This window comes from Episyrphus balteatus, chromosome 3, assembly GCF_945859705.1.
Source record: "Episyrphus balteatus chromosome 3, idEpiBalt1.1, whole genome shotgun sequence".
NCBI lineage: Eukaryota > Metazoa > Arthropoda > Insecta > Diptera > Syrphidae > Episyrphus > Episyrphus balteatus.
In genome coordinates this window covers 48000587-48022464 of record NC_079136.1, presented here as the reverse complement: position 1 = coordinate 48022464, position 21878 = coordinate 48000587, and the positions used below count along the sequence as shown (strand labels likewise).

Here is a 21878-nt window from a genome sequence, read left to right as displayed (position 1 = left end):
TCACGTAAGTTTATAACGAGTTTCCGCTAACAATGACATGCAGTTTATTGTTTTATTTTATGAAAATAAAAAGAGTTCACTGTGGTGTATGCGCAACAATTTATTTAATCATATTCATATTTTCAAGAATTTCCTATTTTTTGGCATTAAAAAAATTGTCCCCATACCTATAAAGCAACTTAAAAATATTTCACATAACCTGCCCTTAAGCACGGTTTACGGTTCCCAATAAAAAGGCTTTTCCATTTCGGATCTAACAAAATCTTCATGAATTTCCAACCAATTTTAAGTTTCATTTACCTTTTTTAGGAATGATGTGAAAAACATGTGGTTTGGGTTAAAAACAGACTACATACCGCACACTGCAAGTAGATAAATCCATACAAACATTCTCAAACCAAAGTTTTCGGAAAAAATTTACGAAGATCCATTTCTATGACAGTCAATATTTATGCATTATTAATGCACTTTATTTTCCAGTTGCGCCTATTAGTAAAATGATGTTAAACTCCTTCATTCTTTATCTGAAATAATTGTCCAACAAATAAAAAAAAAGAATTATTTTCTTCTATGAATGTTTGTGTATACTGAATAAGAGGTCATTTTAATAGTAGCAAATAATTATATCGATTACAAAAAAAACTCTTTACTGTTCTATCAGAAGTAAAATTACTCGTTTAACCAGTCTATTTTAATATTAATAATAATATAACTATCCAACAAACTAGGATTCAAAATTTTCGGTTTTACTCATTTTTTTCTCTTGTTAAAATGTTTTAACTTGTTTTTTTTTTTTTTTTTTGTTAATTTCAACTGATATTTTGTATAGGGATTGTTTTTTGTAAAAATTGTTTAATATCTTTGTTTATGTTTTTGTGAGTAATGATAATATTAATTAATAATAATTAAGTTCAATAATAATAATAATAGTAATAATAATTTAACAATATATTTTTTTTTCTTTTATCCAAGGTAGTACAGAATTGAGTGATGAGTATACAATACGATAGTAATAATAATTAATTAATTAATTTAATTATGTATTTTTTTCTACTTGTTTTGTATGTGATTTTATTTTATTTTTTGTCTATGTATAAAAAAAAACAACTCTACACATCTACTGCACTACTGGTTTTAGAAGATCTTCAAAGCACGAACACTATGTGGCAGTCAATGCATTCCATTCGAAACGTGGATTCTTTGAATGCGTCACAGGCAAAAATTCTGGTTCAACCAATTTCCATTCGCCATTTATTTGCTCCACAGTTGCCAGACTGCAGTATGGAATTTTGTGAATAACCTGCCGCAATTCATTTGTGGAACGTGGATTTTCTCCAATTAACTGACGTGAGCAGGTGTCTAGAGTCGTTGCATGTGCTACAATCAATATATTGCCAGCTGCAGAGAAAAGACAATTTTTAAATTAAAAGAATTTGTAGAGAAAAAAGAGTCAATATTACTTGTTGATTCAAGGATTTTTAGTAAACATTCATGATTGCGATTGTAAAATTCTTCAGATGTCTCTTTGATGACGTCATTTAGATTGGTCCCATTTAATATTGGTTCATATTCTTTATCAATGTGATAACGCGCTTCAATTAATTCGTCCAGAGTACACCAATCTGGCACTCCGTCGGGATACCAAGCCATCCATTCAAAAAGTCCAGCTTCCACACGTAGCTTGTGTTTTCCATTAAGTTTAAGACCTTTCGAAACATACATGAAATTTATTTCTTCAATAAAATGAAACTCTTTTACCTTCTAGAGCACTTGTACATGTTTGTACACAACGATAAGCTGGTGAGCAATAAACATGATCCACTTGAATGCCAGCCTCATACATTGCCTCACCAACTAATTTAGCTTGGAAAAGTCCAATATTCGTTAAAGGCGAATCATTTTGCCAACCCTCTGGACAATTTTTTCTTAAAAATTAAACAAAATCATAAATTAACTAGCAAAATAATTTTTATCTTTTAGAACAAACCTTTTAGGTAACGATTTAGGCATATTTAGATCCTTTCTCACATAATTATTAAACTCATCAAAGCAATAAGGAATCCAAGTGCCAAATGTAAAGTCGACCCTTTCACCATGACGCATTACATAGATTTTGCGATTTTTTGTCGCTTTCGATGTGCTGGAGTCTTTCTTTTCCGACTGCATACTTGAGCTGTCTATGTCAGCGTCGTTGTCTATTTCTGGTGGTGGATGTATTGCTTGTAAAACTGATGGAATTTCAACACAACGGTTAATTAAGGTCTTTCGTAAAAATCTTTCAGCGCTAAGGTCGGATTCTTCAGTGAAAGAGGAGCCTTCAATTAAATCTTGGTGTAAATGACCTTAAAGAGAAGACATTGGAAAGTAAATATTAACGACCAGAAATTATTATTAAATATTTAGAACAGGTAAATTGGGATTCAAAACAAAACCCTCATGAAACTTGGATGTAGAATCAAAAGAGTCTATAAACAAAATTCGTTGGTGAAGTTAAAAGTATTAAAATACTCTTATGTGAAACATGTTTTTCAATTATTTTTTGGAGCTGAATCTAAAGACATTAAAATCAAGTCCATACAATTAGGGCCCTACCAATAATCAAATTTAAAGCTGACTTTAATTTTTACCTTAATTCTACATTTTTCACAAATCCAAAAACCAATTTAATTGTCAAGTTAAAGGCTAATGCTCGATTAAAATTTATAGTTGGGAAACTCAACTATAAAATTTAACCAAGAGTTAGCCTTTAACCTGACTATTTAATTGGTTTTTGGTACTGTGAAATATTTAGAATTAAGGTAAAAATTAAAGCGAGCTTTAAATTTGATTATTAGTAAGGCCCTTAGTCTAAGAAAAGGGGTTGGGTACGATTGACCGCATTTTAAAATCTCGTTTTTAAAATCTCGCATCTTAAAATCTCGCATTATGAAATCTCTTATATCGAAATCTCGCAATTACAAAATCTCGCTCAACGAAAGCTCGCAACATTAAAATCTCGCAAACTAAAATCTCGCAATTTAAAATCTCGCATTGAAATAAAATATTTATTAATTCGCGCGCGCGAATTAATAAATATTTTATTTCAATGCGAGATTATAAGTCTGTCTGATATTACCTATGCATAACCTACTTCTTTACTATCCAAGTTTCTGGAATATTGTTGACACGTTTTCAACAAACTTTCAAGGAACCCAACATAATGTGGAAGTCTGGCATAGGCGCTTAAATGCCATCGTAAATAAAAGGCATATTGGTGTCTACAGTTTGGTCGGCCATCTTTCTAGGGAAATTGTTATGGGAAAATTTAAGCTGCAGCAATCGAGATGTAATAGAAATGCTGAACGAAGGAATAAAACCGTTATTCGCAATACATCTTTAAAAAATATATATAAAAAACGACTTCAACTGTCAAAAATTGATTACTTGCGAAGCGTGGCTCAAAACCTCTCGCTATCTTAAAATTATTGTTTTTGTATGGAATTATGTATATTATCTTTACTTTTTGTTTGTTAACTATTGAAGTAATTTATTTTTCAATTAAATGACTTTCCTGGGAATTTATTGTGTTTTATTTTTGTAATTTTTTGTTGTTTATTTATGAGAAAAAGATAGAAAAGGTAAAAGTTTGTTATATGCATATTATACTTCAATTTCAGTTGTTCATAGTGTTCAAGATCAACTCGATTAAGGATTAAAGGGACTTAATTCAATCGAATTTGTCGACTTTTACAATGCGAGATTTTTGTGGTGCGAGATTTTGTTATAGCGAGAATTTTATGCAGAAGCGAGATTTTTTCTAAAAATGCGAAATTTTGGTTTGCGGGATTTTGAAAATGCGAGATTTTCTTATGTAAGATTTTAAAAATGCGAAATTTTGTTTTGCGTGAAATTTTAAAAAATGCGAGATTTCGTTATAAGAGATTTTAGTTTGCGATCAATCGTACCGCTCCCAAAGAAAAGTTATTGCCGATTTAACTCATTTTTATCTGTGAGAAAGGTATCATAACAGCTGATAATATTTTTTTTTTTTATTTTTTAAACTTGATGAAAAAGATTCGTGATGCGGTTTAACTGAGCGCAGTGTATCAACAAGATAAGCCAAATTGAAGGTTTTTTTTTTAATCGGGACTTTAAATTTAATTTATAGTGAAGAAATTAGACCTAAAATTGAGAAACACTAGATTTGAAGAACAAAAGCTAAAAACATCAACTTTGAATGAATAAAAACAAAATTACAACTTGGACTGGAAAATTCTCAAGTTCTATTCAACTTAAAGTAAGCTTGCAACAAAAAATTATTAAAATGGTTTTTTGTTTTTCGGTAAGACAAGTTGCACACAAAATTGCACAATGGTTGCACATACAACCAATGCAATGGTTGAAATTACAACTTAAAAGCAATTTTTTTTTAATTAAAAAACTATTACGACTTTTACTACAATTTTGTCTACGTGATTGACATAAATTAAAAATTGTATCTAAAACCTTTTGGAGTTTTTTGATGGTTTCTTTTAACCGAGAAAAAATATGTTGTTTCAAAACATCTAGATTTTGGACCGATTTTATTTGACTTTTTAATAATTCGCACACAAAGCTTTGTAATTGTTGTCCTAATTATTAAAATTCCTTCTTTAAAAAACAAACAATTATTTAGTAAGTGACATCAAAGCGGTTGATTTGTTTTAACATCATAGATATGTAGATATGTATCGGACAACAAAAACTTGCTTTTTCAACTATCGACGGACTTTTGCAAAATTAAAATTTTCGTTTAAATGTCTTACCATATTTTTTTATCACACGTTTCTTTCACTCAAACTGAAGTTGAAAACTAACAGACAACTTTTTTTAGAATTTTTTCTGCAACTAATTTAAGTGAATTCTCACAATGTGCTGTGTGCTTTAAGTTAACTACAAAAGTAAAAATATTTTTAAAAAATTATAACAATCGAATATTTAAACAATTAACTCATATTCGTGTGACCGAATATTGAATTTTATTTTGAATGCTTAGGTGGGAATTGTACACAAAAGGTTTACTAATAGTCTAAGAGCCGGCAGCATATTTTGGCAGTTTTGATATAACCGAAATTCGAGTGTGCACATATCTAGATATGCACCACAGTATGTCAACGGAACAAGTCTGGCAGTGATCCTTTTCAGCTTTCCCTTGCCAGACGCATCCAAAGTGCAGCAAAAAATCAATTTTTGGCGTTTTGGTATAACCGAATAAATGATACACCAAAAAATCATAAAAAATCCCCTGATTTCGAATCTGTGGGTACCGCAAGTTTCTTTTTCAGCTTTCCCCCCGCCAGACCGCTTTAAAGCATTTTTAAGTGCATTTTTCTAATAAAAAACCTAATTACTTATTTTCTGTTAGGTATAACCGTATGATGGTAACAAATTAATATTCTATGTCTATTCCAGGTCTAGAAAATATAATTTTTAGCCAGCTATTTTTCAGCCTTCCCTCTGCCAGACGCATCCAAAGTGCAGTCAAAAACCAACTTTTGGCGTTTTTCTAGGTATTACCCCAATAAATGATACACCAAAAAATCATAAAAAATCCCTTGATTTCAAAAATGTGGGTACCATAAGTTTTTTTTTAGCTTTCGCCCCGCCAGACCGCTTTGAAGCATTTTGAAATGCATTTTTCTAATAAAAAACCTAATAGCTTATTTTCTGTTGGGTATAACCGTATGATGGTAACAAATTAAAATTCTATGTCTATTCCTGGTTTAGAAAATATAAGTTTAAGCCAGATATTTTTCAGCCTTCCCTCTGCCAGACGCCCTTAAAGGTTTCCCAAACAGGTTTTTCATAGAAAAAACACCTAGTTTCTGTTTTTTTCTTATAAAATTGAAATAATATTTTTTTGTTTAGAGTAACCATATGATGGCCAAATATTAACTTTCTCTGCCTTTTCCTGATTTAGAAAATGTAAGTTTAAGCCAGTTTTGTTTCAGCCTACCCTCTGCCAGACGCCCTAAAAGGTATCTCAATAGTACGGGAAAGTTAGATTTTGCTATATGGGGCATGGGGGTCTGGGAAAAAATCCGAAATGCATTTTGACTTCAGGGCTCGAAAGGCATAAAGACACGAGTCGTAAACCAAATTTTGTTCAATCGCACTAAGAGTCATTTGGCCGCCATTTTTTTTTAATATAAATTTTAGTTTTTCACATAACTCGCGTATTTTTGAACCTACAAAAAAAAACAATGTATGACAAACTTGAAATAATTTAATTTTCTACAATATATGTTAAATAACATTTTTATCCCTTTGGTTTAAAAGTTAGGGTGTTTTTTTTTAAACACGTCAAAAAGTGATTTTCTTATTTTTGTCATATCATATATATTGAGCGTTTTTTAAAAAATTTGTTCGTTGTAAAAGTTGTAGATCTTTTAATTACCTTCATTTCTTACAATATTGGTTTTTCGATTTGACAGACCGTTTTCGATCTGTAGGCAAAAAACTTCAAAAAATTGCAATTTTTTGTATAGGGACAAACAAAATGATTCTTGGTGCGGTTGTACAAAATGTGGTTTTAGACTCTTTCGATCCCTGGGTTTATGCTCTTTTAATCCCTGAAGACAAAATGCATTTCGGATTTTTTCCCAGACCCCCATGCCCCATATAGCAAAATCTAACTTTCCCGTACTATTGAGATACCTTTTAGGGCGTCTGGCAGAGGGTAGGCTGAAACAAAACTGGCTTAAACTTACATTTTCTAAATCAGGAAAAGGCAGAGAAAGTTAATATTTGGCCATCATATGGTTACTCTAAACAAAAAAATATTATTTCAATTTTATAAGAAAAAAACAGAAACTAGGTGTTTTTTCTATGAAAAACCTGTTTGGGAAACCTTTAAGGGCGTCTGGCAGAGGGAAGGCTGAAAAATATCTGGCTTAAACTTATATTTTCTAAACCAGGAATAGACATAGAATTTTAATTTGTTACCATCATACGGTTATACCTAACAGAAAATAAGTAATTAGGTTTTGTATTAGAAAAATGCACTTAAAAATGCTTTAAAGCGGTCTGGCGGGGGGAAAGCTGAAAAAGAAACTTGCGGTACCCACAGATTCGAAATCAGGGGATTTTTTATGATTTTTTGGTGTATCATTTATTCGGTTATACCAAAACGCCAAAAATTGATTTTTTGCTGCACTTTGGATGCGTCTGGCAAGGGAAAGCTGAAAAAGATCACTGCCAGACTTGTTCCGTTGACATACTGTGGTGCATATCTAGATATGTGCACACTCGAATTTCGGTTATATCAAAACTGCCAAAATATGCTGTCGGCTCTCGGTCTATAAGGATAGCAAAGTTAACAATGAAACACGGTTAAGAAAAACTTTCACAACCAATTAACAAAAAACAACACACAGTAAGTTGAAAATTTAAAAAGAAAGTCTGGGTAGATAATTTTATAGATAAGTTCTCCAGAATTAACTTATATAAGTACATTTTTTAAGTATTATTTATGTATGTATATAATACCCTTTATTTATTTTCACACACGACTTTTTTAACTTAAAATCCAAATTCATTTTCTTATTTATATGTATTATTTTTTTCTTACCTGGATGTAAATCCCTTCGTTCGTCCTCGGTCGATAAACTTCTTCCGTCTACAATATCAATTTCTTCAACTGATGTCAATGATGGTGTTATAGATTTTGATAATTGAACAACTCTATGCATAGTCCATGCATCTGATTCTGCTGTGCGTTCAGTGTAATTTACAGGTAAATATCCAGTCATACCAGTTAACCATGAAATACCCTCAACCCATCCATCACACGAATTATCCACAGAATCACTATTCAAGTAAATAAAATCACCTATTCGCAATTCGAGTTCATCGATTTCATGTGGACTATGTGGATATAGAACTTTGTGTACCTAGAATCAAAATTGATAAAATTAATTAATTAGATTTATAATGAAGTTAAGAAATTCTTTAGAAATCAAATAAAGGTGTTTAAAGATTAAAAGAAGGAAGTTTTTTTTAGTTTATGTACAGATTATATTGATAAATTTTTTACTTGTTTCGTCGCTAGCCTTGGATCGCGCGAATATAATCGAAGTTCCCAACTGGATGCACAAGATGGATCTAATGATTCCACTAATGTTTTCAGTGCATTAAATTGGCTCTGCGGGAACTGATACGCTAAGGTCAAATGAAGTGATTTAACGTGCGGCTCCAATGATATTGCTAAAAGATCAGACATAGAGAAAAAAAAAAACACAAATAACGAAGAGTGAAGAAAAAACCAGAGCACACACATACACACACTTAATTAAAATACACACATACATGTTCATAATACAAACAACAATTTATTTTACTTTGCAAGACATTATAAATTACTCATTCAGACGATATTGCAATTTAAACAAAAAAAAACTAAATTTAATTGATAAAGATAAGAGTTCAAAGCGTAATCAAACAAAAACTACAAAATCATCTCAGCTTGATAGGGGTAAATTTGGCTGATATTAATTTTAAAACAATCAATTGTATACACATACAAACGTAAGAAATCTTATCTTAATAAATAATAAGAATAAAGCCAAGATATGGAATTTAAAACTGTTATCTAGATAACATTTATTTGATAAAGGTAATATTCAAACTTATAGTACAGGCAAAAGGGACAATGTATGACTTGCTTGTGCTATTATTTCTAAATGCAACAATAATTGAGTTAAGCTTACCTACTTTTAAGATTGAAAGACTCCACCAACTCTATATTGACTACTTAAAAAACGAAAACAACTTCAAACAATGCCATGCACTATAAAGATTATTTTAGCGGTTGAAAATGGTATTTATACGTACTACATTCCACTAATAATTTTAATAGCAAAAAGAATTTATTCAAAAATAATTTGTTTATCTTTATTTTATAAATATTATTTTTTTTTTTTATTAGTTCTAAAGACATTTCGAGGATAAGACCAATTTTGTAGGATATAATTATGTAACTCTACCCCAGCCTATTATCGGCCACATGTCTTCAATAGAAGATAAATCTCCAGCAACCTTTATAAGATTCCATAGACTTCATTTTGAAAGATACCTACTTGACATTTTCAGTCTGTTTTTGGATTCCAAAGGTTAAAATGTTTGTTGATTTAAACGGTTGAATTAGATTTTAGGGTTTAGCTTATCTAAATTGCCATGACTGTTTATTTATTTAAATCGTTCTTAATTGAAATCGGTTCAATGTATACAGCAGTCATTTTTCAATATAAATTAATACACCAGATTAAGTACTAAAATATTCATAAACTGGGTCCCAACTCCTAAGATTTTGCTCTTGTAGTTCAAAGTGTAAGTTTTAGTTATCAATTCAAAATGTAAGTCCTACAATTCTATCTGTCTGTGTCTCCATCTCGAGCTGAGCCGATTTGCTTCAAACTTGGTAGTTAAAAGTTTTTGGGTTATTCCCGGTACTTTTCATATGACCAAAATAGAAAAGCTTGTTTTTCTCAAAACCGATCTAAATATTTTTATTTAAAAGAAAACAAAAGTAAATAAACCAAATTCAGTCCCTCTTTTTTAAAATTTTTTTTTTATTTTATTACCTGCAACTATTTTATTACCTTACAACTATCTTAATCGCTTTCAACGAAATTATACCTGCGAAACCTTAATTTTTAAATTAATTTAATTTTTAAATTAAGAAATAATTTTAAAAAAATATTTTTAAAGCGGACCAAAGAATTTTTTGAAACTTTGATATTATGTGTCAATAGATATTTCCTTTTTAACCAAATTTAGTACATATACTTGGTTTGGAGTTCAAGACATTTAAAAAGTTAATTTTGTAATACAAATACAAACTTAAAAATAATACCTATAAAATTTGTTTTTAACAAGTTTTTGTTAAATTTTTGTAAATTGAAATTAAAAATATTACTTGACAAATTTTAAGATAAAAAGCTTTGATATTCTAAGCTACTTTTCACATAAGAACAAATCCGTGCGACCCAGTCGTGCTTTATTTTTTTTTTTTATTTTTGCTAGAAATAATTCCTAAAATTACAAAAATTATAACCGACCCCTCCCGTTTAAATTATGATGCGGTTATACTCATGCAAGGTACTGCATTGACTTAGTTTGCTGTGGCAAGTTAGTAAGGTCAATTTAATCAGATTTTAGCTGTTTTCAAATATTTTTCAAAAACAAATTCTGGAGTAATTTTTTAAGATACGGGAGGTTAAAATCGTAAAAATCATTTTTATGAAAAACATATTTTTTCCAAAATGATCAAAATTAGTAAGAAGTCTATTCAATTGTTGCTAAAATAGTTAAGAACAATGGGTATGTTGAAGCAAGTTAACTAGATTCCAATATTTCGAATTTTATATGTATATGCAACTAAGCTAAAAACAATGAACAAATATCAAAAATACACAACATAATTAAAATAAACATACAAAGTAGTAAAATATTAACACAATGTCTTCTTACATCGACTGCTGCGCGGTATGCATCGATTACCAGAAGATACGGCCCCACACCATGGAAAGCAAGCCACAATTGCATCAAGTTGCTCATAAGTATCACTTATTACTAAAATAAATTTTAATAAAAAATAATAAGAAAAATAAAGAGAATTTATAAATTATTGTTAGTTTCTCCTTTTAACCTTCCTTCACCAAAATAAATTTTATTATTTATACTTTTCTAAGCACACAATAAATATAAACAGTTTTTGAAGATAAAATTGAATAAATTGATAAATAACATACTTGAATTAGATGATTCCTTCACATATTGTAAAGCCAATCGTTTCAAATAGTTGGCATCATCTTCGGCAACAAAAAATCCCATAAAATTTGGACTCATATACAATTCTAGCTTAATTGGTCGATCTAATAAGGCACCAGCCATATCAACGATTTGTTTCAAGGCTTTAGATAGTTGTAAAGCGCATTCGTCAGGAGCCTATGAAAATAGATAAAAAAGGATTATTTATTTGTATTTTCTTAAATGTTAAAATTGAAATCCGAAATATTTTGGAAAACAAAAAATAACTCAATAACTTTGTTTTTTATATAACGCCCACAGCAAGGGGTTATGAATACCTTAATCAACACAGTGGGATCATTTAGGAAAAGAGGAGAGGATTGTGTTAGATACAACTGTACACTGATCTTAAACAGAGCCAAGTAAAGCATTTCAGATACGAGTTGAAAGGCTAAAAGTTGAGTCTCTATACTTAACTGGCGGGAAATGAGGGAAAGGCAGGAGACACTTCGAGATGTTAGAGAGAATCCATTGATTCAGTAACTGCACCATCACCAATCATTTTTAATGCTTCCTGTTTTACCCTAATCTATAAGGCGCAAAGATGTTTGATTTGGAAATATCAAGCTCAATATAACTATTTTATTACACTATTAAGATTGGTTACACTTTTCGGTGCTATTAACGTTTCCATTAGGACATTATGCAATTGGACGTCTATTTGAAGGTGAGGAAGATTCAATTTTTTTTTTTTTTTTTTTTGACAGGTTAGACAAATGTAGTTTTTTAACTATTCAGGAAAAGTCCAGAAGAATGCGATAGATGTAAAAAATTTTAAAATGATTTTTTCAACGTATAAGAACACCCCTTGACAATAATGGTGGGGATATCATCTTGTCTAGCAGATTTGTGTACATTGAGATTTTTACGAGCTCTCGTCACTCGAAAAATTGTTCTTTATGATGAAATTTACACATTCGAACTCGGGAGGAACCAATTTACTATTTGGAATATAATTGGCTTTGTAAGGGAATTGGAAGTTGAAATGTCGTTGACGACGAGCGTTAGGATCGATGATGTCATTGAGTTTTTGACTATATTTGATTTTCTACTGTGGCTGGGGTCGTTTTTATATTTTCGAAAACATTCTTTTCTTACCATTTAGCACCTCTAAAACTCAATACACATATAGATTTTTGTGAGCTCAATCATTCTTGATTTTGGCTTACGTTCTAAACAGACATTGTACTGTCAATAAAAAGTATTATTTAAAAATTAACGAGATAAGACTTTTATTTAATATACATATTGACCACGAGTTTCACATGCATGCTTTTTCAAGGATAATTAGCGAAATAAACAGCAAATTTTATGAGAACTCAACTCACAAAAAGTGTTTAGAGGAAAGTGTTCGAAACTTGTATCCGATCCATAGAAAGAAAAGATAGAGTCTGACTGAGATACCTAAACTTTTGTGTGGCCAGACCAGACTTTTTTTTACATTATCTATAAGGCTTTTAAATACGATTTAAGGCAACAAAAGTCAAACAAAGATCAAATGTCTGAGAGATTCCATTCTAAGAATTTTATCTCTTGTATCAAATTTCAAGTCTACAGCGCTTATAGGGACGAAATTATATTATTCAGTCTTGTCACATCTCGCGTTTTGTGGTCTGTCTAACATCACCGAATAAGCTCCCATTCAACTTTTAACATAATACTTAAAACAATTGTGCACAACTAACAGTTCATCAATAGTGGCGAAATTTTACAAAAATCAGTTCATCAACTTGCTTTTGTTAATGATACTGACTAGGGATGTTGCGAATATTCGCATCCGCATCCGCAAATGCGGAACTTCCGCATGATTTAGGACATCCGCATCCGCAATAATCAATGCGGGTTTTCATGCGGATGCGGATGCAAAGAAGATGCGACAAGAAAGAAGTTAGGTGGAGCCAGCGAATGGCGCGTACGTCTGTTACTGATTTTTTAGGCAAACACAGAAAAAATGCAAAAGTCTTAAATATAGTCCGTTTTCACTACAGCCTTAAGTCGAATTTCAAATTGTATAGGACATTTGTAGAATTTGGAATTCGAACTGACCTAATTTGCGAAATTATAAAATTTGGGGTGAAAACAGGCTATTAGCCCTCTGTCGGCACACGGGTGCGAATTTGGCAGGACAAAAATAAAAAGTGATCAGAAAAGAGTGTCTTTATAAGGGTGAAAATAAATTTTTTTGGAATTGTGAATACAATATTCGAATTCCTCGGAAATCAATTTCATATATGATTTTCCATAAAATAGTGAGACCGAAAAAAGTTCTAGCGACATGAAAAAGTATAAACCAAATTCGCAAAAAAGAGGTGTGCCTACAGAGGGTTAATAAAGATCTTTCTTTGCGGACAAAAAAAAATTGCCAGCAAAAAACTTAACGACAATTTCTACCCACTCCACAAGCCAGTCTTCCGAGGGAACAATTATTTAGTAGTGGGGCTTAATAAACCAACCTCTGTGTAACAGACTTGATGCAGAGAAGGTAGCGGTATTACTTTTTTTTAAGTCTAATGCACCTATTTTTAATTTCTCTCATTAAATACAAATAAAAAAAAATGTTGTTTATAACTGTATTATTATTTTAATTCATTTATATTAACCCAGTATTCAGAGCAAAATTTCAATTTTTTTTTTTGTCTTTGATATTTTTCTCAAGAAACAGAATAGTTGCGAAAGGAGAATGGGCATTTTGGACGTTGAGCGGCCATTAATAAAATTGGTATCAAATGAAAGGACTATAACTTAGGAAAAACTTTTACTATGGACGTTTCGCAGTATTGCGTTAAGAATGTAAGAAAATGCAGTATTAGTATCGTTAATGCATTATTCAATGTATGAACGACAAATTGGTTTATATTTATATTTGGAACATAAAATATGATGCTCTCCCATTTTCCCTGAGCCTGAAGTCATTACTCTTGAAAATCCGACCAATAGAACTCAAAATATAAGATTTTTAAGACAACCACTTCAAGATTTTGTTCGAAAGTTTTCAAACAATTCAAACTAACAAAAAATTGAATAACGAAACTCTCAAAATAGTCTTGAAACTGTTGTTTTAAAAAGCTTATAGTTTCGGTTCTAGTGGTTGGATATTCAAGATAAAGGTCTTCAGATTTAGGGAAAATGAGAGAGTATCGTATCTTGCACTTAAAATACCCACATAAGATACAACTTTGAGACAATCTGCATAAAGTGTTATATGCAAAAATGCATTTTATCCATTTTTGCATTTTTGGAGTACGTCACAATAATAAAACTTCTCCACAATATACAGGGTGTCCCAAAAGTAATGGATCAAACAAAATATGCTGATAGGAGAACTTAAGGGCTCTCAGAATTTGGTAACTTGTTCATCCCAAATCCTTACGGTTTTCGATTAAATGCAATTCTTGTGAAATTTCGAAAAATCCCTACTTTGCAACAGTATTTTGCTTCCTGCGCCTATTATTGATTTTTGTTTTTTAAAATTCTTTTATAAAAATATTGCCAGATAGAAAGGAACAATTAATTAATCAAAATATTTTTTATTCCATACGCCATTTCGCTGCAAATTAACTAACAGTTTCAAGTTTTATAAAAAATCAATTTCTAACTTTAATTTGAGAGCAACACCTCATAAAAAATTTGTACGGTGTGAGAATGGTTTATTATTTTAAAAAGTTGCCCTGTTATTCTAGTTTTCAAAAATGTATAAAAATTCCCAAAGCTGCAGTTATATCGCATAATATTACAATTTGAATTCAACAAAACAGGGTTTTTCAGAGCAAAAATACAAACAAAAGTAGAGGCTTTTGTTCAAAGAAAAATAAACAAATAACAGTTCCAGAAAATGTGTTTATTTTTGGTTGTTTTTTGTTCTGAAAAAACCCTGTTTTGTTGAAGTCAAATTGTAATATTATGCGATCTAACTGCAACTTTGCGAACTTTTATACATTTTTGAAAACTCGAATAACAGAGCAACTTTTTAAAATAATAAACCATTCTCACACCGTACAAATTTTTTATGCGGTGTTGCTCTCTAATTAAAGTTAGAAATTGATTTCTTATAAAACTTGAAACTGTTAGTTAATTTGCAGCGAAATGGCGTATAGAATAAAAAATATTTTGATTAATTAATTGTTCCTTATTATTTGGCAATATTTTTATAAAAGAATTTTAAAAAACAAAAATCAATAATGGGCGCAGGAAGCAAAATACTGTTGCAAAGTAGGGATTTTTCGAAATTTCACAAGAATTGCATTAAATCGAAAACCGTAAGGATTTGGGATGAACAAGTTACCAAATTCTGAGAGCCCTTAAGTTCTCCTATCAGCATATTTTGTTTGATCCATTACTTTTGGGACACCCTGTATGTAACCCTTAATTACATAAAAAAATAACAAATTCATTCCTGGCCGCGCAACGTCCATATTCCATACAAACTTGCCCATTCTCCTTTAAATTATTCTTTAAATGATGTGTATTTGATCAAACTACAAAAGTTCTTATCTAAAAAAAATGTAGTAAAAAATTAAAAAACCAACAACATTTTTGTTAGCAGTCCGCTAATTTTAGCCGACAGTGCAGTAATAGATAAATAATGTTTAGCAATTGGAAACTCGCTAATACACCGCAAAACAATTACAAAAGAAATATTTAAGAGGATAACATATGCCACACAAATTGAACTAATTAATTACTCTAATCGCCAATCTGGCAGCTTATAAGACTGAATAATTAAACATCGGGTGAAATGTAATTTAAGGTTGAATAATTGTATCCCTGAATTCTGAGATAAGACGAATAATAATAATATAATAATAATAATCTCAAACTTCTTGGTTAATCTCTAAATTATTCATGCAAAGAAAAATATAAGAAAAATCTTCATTAAACTAGCTTACTTACTTACCTTGAAAAACGAAACCAATGTAATGTGTGGAACATAATTGTGTGCTCCATTCCAGCCACACAATAATCGTGATTTATTCCAGAATTCTTCCAATTGGTGCAGAAAAGGACCAGTTGGACACGCATATAAAATGTATTCACGCGGAATACATTCGTCTAGCGATGGATCATTTACGTGAGCCAACAACCAATCGGAAGCAATTTGTACTCCTCGATTGCCGGTCGAAGCTAAAGCCTTTTCTCTAAAATTCAAAGAATATAATTTCAGAAAACATAAAAATGAATTTCATCTCATTTTTTTCTATTGGGAAATTCGCATTTTAGATGAAAGTAAAAAAATCTCGTCTATAGTTGAGAATTTATTGAAAGGAAAAGAAAATCAATAGTGTGTTTACACTTACGCCCTATGCTTTTGAAAACCCATCTGTAGCAGCGTCTGCAACGGAGTTAGATGCTGCTTCGAGATTCTCGTTGGTGTTGGATTCTTTCGTGGCGGTAATGTTGCCATAATTTAGTTAAAATATTATTTTTTGCTTAAAATTTGCTAAAAATTATTATTTTTTTTTTGTTCTTTTTGATTTGATGATACGGAAATAAAATATGTTTACGAGCTGTAAGCAGCGGCGGCGACGAGCAAAGTGGAAAAACAAGTGCCAAATGCTGTCGCTGTGAAAAGCCAAAATAAAAATAATAAAAAAAAAGAAGTCCTTCAAGCGTTTGTTTACCTGCGCAGCAGAAAGACACCTTGTTTGACAGTTGAAGTGGTACAACAAAAAAACCGGTATACTTGTTGAGGTGAAGTTGAGTTGATGCTGTTTTAGAACAATACAGCGGTTACTATAGGGTGCTTCAGTTAAAATTTAAATATCAACATTAGGTTTGTTCGTTGTGAACTCTAGGGCACTCTGGGTCGTTCCGAATTCGACGTCAAGCGTTTTTTGTAGCTCCTTTTTCAACCCGAGTTATTTCCTCTGTGTTAGCTGTTCGCTCTGAACTCACCCCGAACAACTCTGGGTATTTTGTCAGAGCGCTGAATTCAGAGTTATCAAAAGGTATGTTTTTTATTACTACCGGTCTTAACTGGACAAAAAAACGCAGTCGGGGCTAAGCAATTTACAATTTAAATGCAACAACACTTTAGCCCCTTGGGCTTAGTTGTTTAGCCCGGAGAATTCTCTCGGCTTAACTTTTTCAACAGATTTAAATCTGTGCTACCAAATTAACTTCTTCGTAAATTGTTTAGAATTTGTTTAAAAACATCAAAACTGATGTTTGGAATGACAATTATTATTTTAAATATTTTTTAATAGTTAGTTAAACTTTTTTTTCAAAAACAAACAAGAAAACCCAAAAGCGAAAAATATGACAACTCTATATTTTTTTTGTGTCAGCTGATTTATATTTTTTTGTGTCAGCTGATTTCGGAACATTTAATATGCAGTGCTTCAAATTTTTCTCGGTAAGCGCCGAGGCATTTTTTTATCCAGTTAAGACCGGTGGTAATAAAAAACACACCTAAAATCAAATCAGCTGTTGTCATTTATAAAAAAAAAAAATGTTTGGAGTGCGAAAAGTGATTGCCGTTTGTGGATACAAAATTTGTGTGGTAAATATGAGATTTTTCACGAAATTCATGAAATAAGAAACTAAATACAGAAAAAAATGTCAAAACAGAAATCAGGTGATGAAACTAAAGCTCTGAGGTGTTCGATGTAAAATAAAACCCGACAAACTTTGATTTTTTTGACAATTGATTGACATGACCCTTCAAGCAAACAGGTCCGACCGCGGTCCGAATCCGCTCCGCCTGAGGCGGAGCTGAGTCCGACTTCGGATCAGAAACTGGTCCGAAGGCGGCTCAAATTAGTATGGAAATTATAATCACCGCGAAGTCGATTGCATATGTATTGGTGTGGTGAAAATCTCCATTCCGAGAAAATGGAGCCGAAGGCGGACCTGAGTCGGAGCAGCGAAAACCTACCAGAAAGAGGAATAAAAAAGGGATGACGTTTCGCATTTGCGACCAAAAAAAGAACAAGATTTATTTTTTTTTTCACTGAAACTGTTTTATTTTTTATTTAATTTTGGCAAACGAAATTTTCACAATATATACAATATAAAATACAATACATTTTTTTCATTTTATTATTTGTTGTTGCTGCTGTTGTTGGTGTTTCTTTAGATGCCCAATTGCATGTTTCACCTTCTGCCTTTTTCTTCATCATTAGAGATTACATCTACAACACAAACAGAAACACATCACTTTAATCCAAACACTTTGAGCGATATATACAACATACCTTTTTTTGTTTCCATATTGTTAATAGTTTGATATAATTGTTTATAATTATACTTATATTTTATTAACAACGACACGAGATACGACGCGACTAAACACTTCAACAAAAAATGACAAAATGACGCTTTTGCTCTTGTTGGCTATGTCTGTCTACTTTTTTTTCCTTTTCTCAGTTTTCACCACGATTCTCTTAGACTTTGTGTTCATACACAAAAAGTTGCAAGTGTGTGAGTGGAACCCCGCTTTTCTCGGTCGGAGGTCGGACTGTTTTTTCTGGACTCCGTTTTCTTGCTTGAAGGGGACTCAGAGTGCCCTGGAGCGGAAAAACAACGAACAGACCTAAATAATATATTAATTAATATATAAACATAATAGGGGTATTCACGATCTGGTGCAACAGGCCTAGTAAAAATGTAAAATTTTATTTTTTTACAATAGATCGTGAACGCCCCTGAGTAATTCCATGTGAAAAGAATATACGAAAAATACCTATGTCATGAAATCTTTTTGTGTCATTTTTTACTGGTTCCTAAGCTCAAAATATGAACTTCTGTATATAAATAAACCCCCAAAAAAATTAGCAAGTGAGTAGTATGAATTATTTCCTTAAGTCACTCAATTTTTGAGAGTAAAAAAAACTATGATCTTAAATTACTTTTTTGCATATTTCTTGCGACTTTAAACATAATTGAATGAATGTTTTTTTGCGTTTGTAGGGTGATATTTAGACCTTTCCAAAACCGTTATTAAAAATGAAATTAGTCCATTTTAAGCTGATATATTACAAAAAAGGTGAAAAACACATTTTATTTTTTTTCTAAAAAACCCATTTTTTAATTTTTTTTTTTTCAAAACTGTTTTTGAAGTAAAATTTTATGATCTTTTCAAAAAAAATTTTACTCCATTGAATTTTTATTTTGCAATAGGGCTTGGGTATAGCAAAAGTGCAAGACCATTGTAAAATTTCAATCCATATATTTTGTTGTTCTAGTGTTGTAAGATTTTACACTTTTGCAATGATACTAGACCTTTGTATATAAAATCTATAGTGCTATCATGAAGTACAATTTTTTAGTTTGTTCGTTACCTGAGTGGTCGCGAGGGCGCTTAGATCGAATTAATAATGGGAGTAAGGAGATGAGATATACATTTCTGTTTGAAATTTGACATATTTTTTAGTTCGTTCGCTAGCTTACTTTTTTGGTGGCGCTGTTTTTTTTTTCATGATAGTACTATAGATTTTATATACAAAGTACTAGACCAGTTGCATCGGATCGTGAATACCCCTATAGTAATTTTAATCTTAACAGGCCGCCTCCACAGGAGATATTTTTCTCTAACTCAATGTCTAGCATCTACAACATAACAATTTTCATTTTCTTGGCTGGGCAAATTATGTTCGGACAATTGATTTCATATGCTTCGTTCGCCAGAGGATGATGTATGATTTTTTGCGGACAAAATTTATTTTATATGGCCAATTTTGTATGATTCTTTTTTTTTTATTTTTTTTCAATTTATACATGTACCTATTGGTTGGTTTGTTTTTTTATTTGCCTTCTAAAAAATAAACAATCTATTTTTATAAAAATTAATTATAATACCTGTTATATAAATTCAAAATAAATAAATAAATTCAGAAAGTATATACCATTTCATGAAATCTAATTCAATTCAACATAAAACATGCCAAAATTCGCAAAACAAACAAATATTATTTTGTCGTCCGCTACTACGGAGACAACCTTCTTCATGAGATGACAAAAAATAATGAAAAAACTGCACTTCCAAAAGAAAAAAAGCACATCTGTCAAATTCGATGTTAGACAATCGTGTTTAGACAAAATCGAAGACACGGTTGTCTTACATTGAATCATAACAAGAAATGGCGAACCTCCACAAGACATTCCTTGTTAAGACACGTCAACATGACAAAAATTATCTCCTGTGGAGGCGGCCTGTAATTGATCACAAGATAGGCGTTCCCAGAATGACTCTTTATTGATGTACGCTACTTATATATAACTGAAACTGAAATTCACTCGAAACGTTGAATTAAAAAAAATGGTACAACCAATGATATATCAAAGGGCACTGTAGAGTGCCCACAGCCATGTTTCTTGCAACTACATCCCTATTAATAAGGAAACAAATTTTACTATGACAAAGATCTTAGAAATTTCAAACTCCCTTAATTTAAAAACAATAAGTTTCGCAGAATTTTTAGCTGTTTATAAGATACCCACAAATACCTACGTTTCGCGTTTCATACCTAGCTCAATTTAAATGGCTGAAATAACATTAAAATTAATTTTTAGGTATTCATTTCATTTACACCACTTACGCATTATGTTCTTCAAGAATTTCCACATGCCTTAAGAAAATTAAACTTTAAATTAGTTAAATTATTAAAATTGGACAAGTCAGTTACAGGTTTTTTTAAATTAATTTTGTAAGCCTTTTATCTCAAAAACTACTCTATAAGTTTGAGAAATGCAGATTTATGTTTTTAATACGAAATTTATGAGAATAAAGAGCTTATTCATATTCAACCATAAAAAATACAGCTTTGTGACTTAAGACCTTAACGGCAAAGATGTTTCCGAAAAAAAAAAAAAATTAAAACTGTAACTTTAATCGTCTATGATTAAGAAGTTTAGTTTAGTAAATTCGCGGAATATGTTTCAGCTTGAAAGCTGATATCTTTTTGACAATTTTTGAACTGCTTCATTTGAAGACATATTGAACTTAAAGAGCTGCTCTTAAGTTGCAGTTTTTCGCCCACCACTAAACTCGGTTCTACACCACTATAGTAGCTGTACAAAAAATAATCCAAAAAAATCAGCACAGTGCAATTTTTTGCGACCTTGGATGTTTAAACCTACATACTCAGCTGAAATTTTTTTTTTTTTTTTCAATTTATTAAAAAAAATATAAACATCAACACTTTCAAAACAAAATTTCAATTGAAATTTCAAAATGTCTGAAGGCAACGCAACAAGAGAAGAATTAATTCAAACATATTCAATGTCCAACAACAAATACTTGAAATGTAAATGGAATAAATTTTTAGATCGTGTACCACATGAAACGCTCCAAATTAAACCATATGAAGAATTTAAAAAGAAGTATACAAACAAATTATTTAAAAAGAGCTACACGTACTTTATTTTTTTTAAACAATTATTTATTTTTCTAGGAAGGATCCTGTTAGAAAAATGATTTTGAATGGTACTTTTTATCTTAAATCTGGTGAAGTTATTCCTGTATGAATAATTTTTAAAATAAAATACAAATAGAGAACTTTAAATTTAATAAAAATCATAGAAACTATCATACAAATAGTTCCTTCCTTTCAAACTTACAATTTTGCTACCGTTAAGCTACCGTATATCTGCAAAGCTACATATGTAGAAGCAAAAATAATAGTTAAGTAGAATATGTTATTCTATATGGCCATCGTCAAGAGTGAATAGAAGAAGTCATTCTTCCATGCCTTGCGTCAACAGATAAATTGATCTGATGCCTTCAGCCGGAGGTTTAAGGTTCAACAACTTAAATGCAAACCTCTGATAACTCCACTTTTATACATATGACAGATATATTAGGCTATATCTCATAAAATACATTTGGCTAAAATATTAAAAAATAAATTATTTCTAAACTTTTGAATAAATCCAAAACCATATAAAGTTATTCTTTAGACTCCATACTAATAAAATTTAAGAACTTTTTGTATGTTTTATTAATTTTTGAAATAATATTTATGTAGAGTCAGCAGAAGTAGTTAAATAAAGGACCCTAAAGAAAAACACATATTTTCTTGTCACCGACAAATTTAGTTTGTTAAAATGTTCCA

General features: G+C 30.9%; 1 protein-coding gene and 1 long non-coding RNA gene across 3 annotated transcripts; one reads left to right on the top strand and one right to left on the bottom strand.

The window, feature by feature from the left end:
- Window positions 1–820: 820 nt before the first annotated feature.
- LOC129914694 (ecdysteroid-phosphate phosphatase) lies at window positions 821–16388 on the bottom strand. 2 transcript variants are annotated; one of them, XM_055994035.1, is made up of 10 exons: window positions 16122–16388; window positions 15722–15962; window positions 10770–10965; window positions 10489–10590; window positions 8054–8223; window positions 7589–7910; window positions 1988–2342; window positions 1759–1925; window positions 1461–1706; window positions 821–1398 (listed from the first exon to the last, which is right to left on the bottom strand). In XM_055994035.1, the coding sequence occupies exons 1-10, from the start codon at window positions 16226–16228 to the stop codon at window positions 1160–1162; spliced, it is 2145 nt and encodes a 714-aa protein (XP_055850010.1). In that variant the 5' UTR covers window positions 16229–16388; the 3' UTR covers window positions 821–1159. The 2 variants fall into 2 exon arrangements, with proteins under 2 accessions (XP_055850010.1, XP_055850011.1); XM_055994036.1 differs by lacking the exon at window positions 10489–10590 and having other exon boundaries at window positions 823–1398; window positions 16122–16387.
- A 4571-nt stretch (window positions 16389–20959) lies between these two features.
- Window positions 20960–21352, top strand: LOC129914705 (uncharacterized). The gene is made up of 2 exons (XR_008772231.1): window positions 20960–21147; window positions 21219–21352. It is a non-coding gene; the product is annotated as an uncharacterized LOC129914705 (long non-coding RNA).
- Window positions 21353–21878: the final 526 nt, after the last annotated feature.

Coding starts and splice junctions, on each gene's coding strand:
- LOC129914694 (XM_055994035.1), bottom strand. CDS start 16,228: ATGGCAACATTACCGCCACGAAAGAATCCAACACCAACGAGAATCTCG. Junction 7,911..8,053: donor CAAGGCTAGCGACGAAACAA/GTAAAAAATTTA, acceptor TTTTGATTCTAG/GTACACAAAGTTCTATATCC. Junction 1,399..1,460: donor AAAAATCCTTGAATCAACAA/GTAATATTGACT, acceptor TTTTCTCTGCAG/CTGGCAATATATTGATTGTA.